The sequence below is a fragment of the Marmota marmota genome, unplaced genomic scaffold, assembly GCF_001458135.2.
Source record: "Marmota marmota marmota unplaced genomic scaffold, marMar, whole genome shotgun sequence".
Classification (NCBI taxonomy): domain Eukaryota; kingdom Metazoa; phylum Chordata; class Mammalia; order Rodentia; family Sciuridae; genus Marmota; species Marmota marmota.
Window position 1 is genome coordinate 5171356 of NW_026000196.1, and position 6660 is coordinate 5178015.

The 6660-nt window shown below is 49.9% G+C and overlaps 1 protein-coding gene across 1 annotated transcript in view; it reads right to left on the reverse strand.

Moving 5' to 3' along the window:
* Positions 1–4562: 4562 nt before the first annotated feature.
* Positions 4563–6660, reverse strand: part of Mesp2 (mesoderm posterior bHLH transcription factor 2) — a 2748-nt gene continuing 650 nt past the window's right edge. The window contains exons 2-3 of the mRNA XM_015493184.2: positions 6107–6660; positions 4563–5212 (exon numbers count right to left, since the gene is read on the reverse strand). Of these exons, the coding sequence (XP_015348670.1) occupies positions 4946–5212; positions 6107–6660 (821 nt within the window). The 3' untranslated portion in view covers positions 4563–4945. The remainder of the gene's footprint in view (positions 5213–6106) is intronic.

The window sequence follows — 6660 nt, forward strand, 5'->3', positions numbered from 1 at the left end:
TGTTTATCTGTCACTAAGTGAAAACTGTCTTTATCTCAGCTTTTTATTTTTATTTATTTATTTATTGATACCAGGGGTTGAACCCAGGGGCGCTTTAACCCTGAGCCACATCCCCAGCCCTTTTTCAGAGACAGAGTCTCACTGAGTTGCTTAGGGCCTTGCTAAGTTGCTGAGGCTGGCTTCAAACTCTCCATCCTCCTGCCTCAGCATCCTGAGCTGCTGGGATTACATGCGCGTCACTGAGGCTGGCCAGCTTATTTCATTATTTATTTTTTGTGTTCTGGGTTGGAACCCAGCACCTCGCATGCTAGGCAAGCACTCTACCCCTTGTCCTACACATCCAGCCCTATTTTATTGATAAGGAAACTGAGGCACAGGGAACTTAAATCAAAAGGCAGTAGCACTGGAAGCCAGCACTTGACTCTGATCTTGCAAATCCTCCACTCAGAGCTGCAGCAGGTTCTGTGATAGCCACACTGATATGCTTGTGTCACTGGTCCACTTAACAATGCTTGCAGTCAAAAGGCTCTGTGTAGCTGGAGGAAACCAGTCCCCTGGTATACAGGAAACCAGTCCCCTATATATAGCGAGGACACCCGAAGCCAAAGACCTGCTTGCAGAGCCTTGGTCAAGGTCATAGAGTAGAAACTTACTAGAACTCAGACTGCTGGCTCCTTGTCTGGCACTCTGCCTGCCCTAGGCCAGCAAGAATTAAAGGTGCTGGGCATTGGCAGGCGGCAGCCCAGTGTCTTCTCAGACCTAGTGCTGGACACTTGAGATGACATTTCAGCAAAGCCCTGGACCTGAGCCAAGCATTTCACTGCTCCCAGCCTCAGCTGTCCATGTGCAAAACTGGAGTGTCTGCTACACTGCAGGGTGGTTGAAAGACCTGAGCGAGGTACTCAGCCAGTGTCCTATCTCTTATGACTGGGGACTGGGGTTGCCAGGAAGGTGTGGATGGACTAGTCAACCTGTGCAGGACATAGGTGTCAGCCCCTCTCTCTACCCTGCTGGCACTTAGCAGACAGGTGCAGACCAGGGAGACCTGCCTAGGACACAGCCATAGACAAGGGACTGGATGGGGGTCAGGAGCAATGAGAGTTGCCACTTTGAGAGGTGGGACTGAGCCTTTCCTTCCAGTGAGGGAGCACGAGGGTAGAGAATTACCCTAAGCCCTCCTGGGCCCAGTTCTCCTCAATCCAGCAGCATCTTGGATGTCTCCCAGGCAGTTTTATTTTTTTTTAATTTTTATTTTTATTTTTATTTTTTGTATGTGGTGCTGAGGTTCGAACCCGGGCCGCACGCATGCCAGGCGAGCGCGCTACCACTTGAGCCACATCCCCAGCCCTCCCAGGCAGTTTTAGCTGGTGATGTTTCCTGCTTGGATGGCTTAGGGTCCTCTTTTCTGCCTTTGAGTGCCTTAGAAGAACAAGGCTGTCAAATTCCAGAAGATGCTTATATGGGGCTACAGCTGGTGGGGCTGGTCCTCTTGGACTCCACTAGGGCTTGCACACAGCCTGGGAGCGGGGAATCATGGCCATGGAGGGCCTCCCCTGCCTCTGCAAGACAACCCCAGGTTGGTGAGAACCCCTGTCTGGTTCTGCCTCTGGTGCAGAGTTGTGCGAGACTGTGGAGCCACGATCCTGAGTCTTTGGGGAAAGGAGAGAGCACTGGGCTAGGAGTTAGGGGTCTGAGGTCCACACCTAATTGGGGGATTATGGGAAGTTGCTCCTCTCCCTGGTCCTCAGTTTCCTCTGCAATGAAATTAAGAGGTGTAGAATACCTATTGCTTTCCAACCTGGCTCGTCCTCAGAATCCTCTGGAAAGGATCTTGGGAAACTGATGCATTGAATCACGCTCTCAGAGACGGACCCTGGACCCAGATGGCTCAATATGCAGCCAGGTTTGGGGTCCACTTGTCATCTCTTAGGTCACAGGACTCTGCTTAGTTACTCATTTTACTGAGTACTTACTATTTGCCAAGCCTAAGAACTCTTGAGAGGTAGGTAAGGTCTCTTAGCTCCATTGCACAGTTGGAAAAAACAAGTCTCAGGGAGGTTTTAAAGCTTACTGATGGTTACACTTCCAGTAAAAGCCTAATGGAATGTCCTCTTAGGTCCACAGGGCCTGTCTCCATCTTTCTGCTCTAACCTTGATTAGGGTTCTCTCATCCTTTGAGGATGACTAACAGTCCCTGAGGACAAGAGGGACCTGGGCCAGAAACCAGATTCCTTCAAAGTTTTGAGGAATAAGATACCTCAGTTCTTCCTTTAGGAGATGAGAAAATGGGCTCAGAGAGGAAGTGACATGCCCAATGTCCCAGGGCATCTCAGCAAGCAATGGGCTGTCATGAGAGCCAAATGCAAGGCCCTGAATGTGGCCAAGAACTCAGGTTAAGGAAATCAGGCAACTTCCTCCCTCCCTTTCTCTCAGCCTGAACTGTTACAGTGGCCTCCCTGCCTGCTCCTTTGGTGTTGAAGCAGGCAACAGGCCAAGTGTACCCTCGGCCAGATCACCCCTACTCCAAACCATCAGTGCCTCCTGCCACCCAGGAGAGAGGCCAAATTCCTATAACACCCCCACAGAGCTCTGCACAACTTGGGTTCCTTCTCCAATTTGTTACTTTCCCCATCAACTGGAGATACCAGCAGCCTCTGTCTTCACTTGGCTCATGCTGTTCCTTCCCAAGTCTCTCTTCCTTTGCTTGGCAAACTCCTACACATCCTCCAACACCCAGTCCCAAGGTTACGTCTTCTTCAATACTCCCTGCCTTAGTCAGAGTAGATATAGAAGTAAGATACCATTTCTGTTGGCTCCCAAGTCCATGGCAACCTTCACGGATCATGACATCCTTTCTTCAAGATTCTCACAGTGCCTCTTCTTAGGTAAGACAGCCCAAATCAAGATAGTGAGACTAATGGATCAGGTAACTCAAGAATGAAAAGGTACTGCCAGGCTGAGGTTGTGGCTCAGCGGTAGAGTGCTCACCTAGCACATATGAAGCACTGGGTTCCATCCTCAGCACCACATAAAAATAAACAAAATAAAGGTATTGTGTCCAACTTCAACTAAAAAATAAATATTAAAAAAATAAGAAAAGGTACTGCCAATTGCCTTCCACCAGCCTGTCATCTCTCTCTGGTCCTAAAGCCTTTTGTATAAACTCTCATCCTTGCATTTAGGACCTGAATTCTGATCACTTATGTCCTTGCAATTTATCTCATTAACTGGGGAGTAATTTCTGACACTTATTATTATGAGCTAAACAGTAAAATTCATGCTTAAGCCTTGCTATTGTTCAGATTTTAAATGTCTCCCAAAGGTTGAATATTAGAGGCTTAGTCCCAGGTGGTACTCTTGCGAGGTGGTAAAACCTTTGGCAGGTGGGGCCTTGTGGGAGGTCCTTAGGTCTTTGTGGGTGTGTTCCCAAAGGGGATTGTGGGATACCATCCCTTCTTCTTTTTGCTTCTTGGCTCCTGATGTAAACAGTTTGCTCTGCACATTTCTGGCACAATGTGCTCTGCTCACCAGAGGTCCAAAGGAATGGACTGGAAACTCCAGAACCATAAACCAAAATAAATCTTTTCTCTTTATAGTGACAGAAAGTTAACACAAGCCTTAGCCCCTAGCACCCCAGAATGTGACTGAATATTGAGATAAATCCTTTAAAGAGGTAATTAAGATTAAACAGGGCGTGGTACACTGGTACATACCAGTAATCCCAGCAATTTAGGAGGCTGAGGCAGAATTGCAAATTCCAGGCCAGCCTCAGCAATTTAGCAAGACACTGTCCCGGAACAAAAAATAAATAGGACTTGGATGAGTCCCTAGTTTCAATCCCCAGTACTGGGGGAAAAAAAAAAGATTAAATGGTGTGTGGGGGGGTGTCCTTAGGGTAGGCCTGATTCCAATATGACTGATATCCTTAAAAAAAGAGATTTAGGACACAGATAACACAGTGAGAAGGCCATCTGCAAGCCATGAAGTAATTCAAACCTGCCTATACTTCTTGGTCTTCCAGACTCCAGAACTGAAAAATGCATTTCTGTGGTATTTTGCTATGGCAGCCCTAGACACTAGTACACTGGGCCACGCACATAGGAGCCACTCACAGCATCCTTTGGAAAAAACTTTATATCATTGTGAAAGAGCCCTAAATCACAGGTCTCTGTATCTCAGGTGTCCTCCCCTGGAGGCCCTGTTTGTTTATAACTGCATATGCTTACCCCATGGGTCAGCAGGACTGCAACCAGAAGAATGCAAATGAGCTGCGGTGATGTGTCTGAGGTAAGTGAGCAGGCCCTAGTCTTAGCTTACCTATGGTCACCTTGCACAGCAGGCCAGGCGGTACTCTCAGCCCTGGAACCAGGACACAATAAATACCATCAAGATAATAAGCAAGGGCCCACATCTATCTTGGCAGGCCTGCACTCAAGGAGTGGAAGGGCAATAGGCCTTGTTCCCCAAGAATGGGAATATCCCCCCCACTCCAGAGGCAAGAAAAACCTATCTTGATAGAAAAACAGACTGTATCAAAATTTTATTGGTATTTTTTTCTTTTTTTAAAAGTTACAAAACATCTTAAGCATATCGGATTCTGGACAGCTGTCACCAAGAAGCACAGCAAGCAAGAGCCTGGCCTCCATGCCCACTCCCTTACCAGTCCCATCATGGTCTCCTTGGGGTCAAGCAGCCCCCTTTTCATAGCAGCTCAGACTGTGCTCTGCAGAATACAAGGCATGGTGTATGGGAGGGGGGTGCCTAGCAGTAGAGGGCACTGTCATAACCCCGCTCCAGCTAGGGAGGATACCCACAATCTCTGTTCCAGACAGTTTTCATGATAAGTATTTGGCTAGAAAGCTTTAAAACCACCAAAGAAACAGAAGAGGAGGACGTCCACATTGCAAGCCTGGATTCTTGGATGTAAAAAGGCCAGGTAGGGCCATTAGAAGATGCCCAGGTGGGTCTCCTCCAAATCTTCTTGCCAAAGTTCAGGGCAGCTACTGAGCCGTAGGCCTGAACTCTGGGCGAGGCTCACTTCACTGAGTTGGAAAACAGGGCCAGGTCCCTGGTCCTCTGAGCTGGGCAGCGCCTCTGCACTGTGGCTCCAACACCCCCACTGTGTCTGAGGCTGGAGTCTCTGGCATGAAGGGCGGGGCAGAAGGGGTGGACTTCCCAGAGGTAGACAGGATTCTGAAGACCCAGAGATACCCTGTAAGAAAGACAAGAACAGCTTGTTGCCCAGAAATCTAAAACCTGGATGCTCCCCAGGGCATGGCTGATGATGTCTTTACAGTCCTGGTGCCATGGATGCAGTGGAGCAAAGTGGTTAAAAGCACTGGTTCTGCAGACTCACTGCTGACCTTTAAATCCCAGCTCTGCTACACTGTGAGAATTCAGGTAACTTCTTTTTGTCTGTGTTCTCATCTTTGAAATGGGGATGCTAATATATGTTTCATAGGATTGTTTGAAGGGCAGAATGAATGAATACATGGAAAGTGCCCAGAATAGTGTGGAGCAGACAATAAGAATTTAATAAATTTGGTTACTAATATGATCGTTTATGAACCACGATTCATTCATTGGCCTCATAAATGAATGAAACTTGAAAAAAATATGACTGTCTCCAACTGCAAGCCCATCTATTCAGGATGTAGTGAATGGCCAGACACAGCGTCTAGATCTTGGTCAGGTTCTGCAGGAGGCGGCACAGTTTGTGCAAGGCGCCGGCGAGGGTCCGCCGCTGTCCACCCTTTACCTTGGGTTCCCTTCCCCTCCCCTCCTGAACCCTTAATGAAGAAGCACTTGGCCTTTCCTGAGAGTGCAATCTCCCAACTTCCACCCCCACCTCTGAGCAAGCTCGAAGGGAGCCTCTCTTGTCCACCGCTGTGAAGATTGCTGGGTGGCAGTGGTTGTGTCATTCACTTCCCAGGGCCTCATCTCTTTCCCTACAGATGTTAGGGTTCTTTCCATCCTTCCCGCCGTTAGATAAACTAGGATCTGAAAAGATGAGATCCTCCGCAGACTAGAAACTACCCACCCACTCCATTCCCAAATTAAACCTGGGGATCAAACCAGGGGAAGGGCAAGGGCCTCCATGGCGTACCTGGTACACTGCTGCCAGCTCCGCTGGTGGCGTCCAGGGTGCAGCGGGGTTTTGAGGCTCTAGGGATGTCTGCTTCCCGGGACAGGTTTGGGGTGGCGTCCAAAGAACCGGGTCAGGAACTCTCCCTAGGGGCTGGAGCGGGGGCGACTGTATCTTGGGGCAGTAAGGGGGTGTTACCCAGGAATCCGTGTTGGAAACCCTGCTCCCCGGGCTCTCAGCCAGGGCTCCGGTGGCAGGATAGGAGGGCGGGGACCCCCAGCACGGCCCGGTACAGAAAGCAGTGCCCAAACCCGGGCCAGGATCCCGGGTCTGCACCTGCACGGGACCGCCGTCGGGGCAGAGTGCGCAGTCCTGGGGAGACACTGCGTCCGCGCGCCACCGGCGCCGACACTGCAAGTTGTCCTCGTTAAGGCCCAGCATAGCCGACAGGTGGCCGATGTAGCGAATGGCCAGACGCAGCGTCTCGATCTTGGTCAGGCTCTGGCCGGCCGGCGCGAGGGACGGCGGCAAGAAGCGGCGCAGCTCGTGCAAGGCGCGGGCGAGGGTGCGCATGC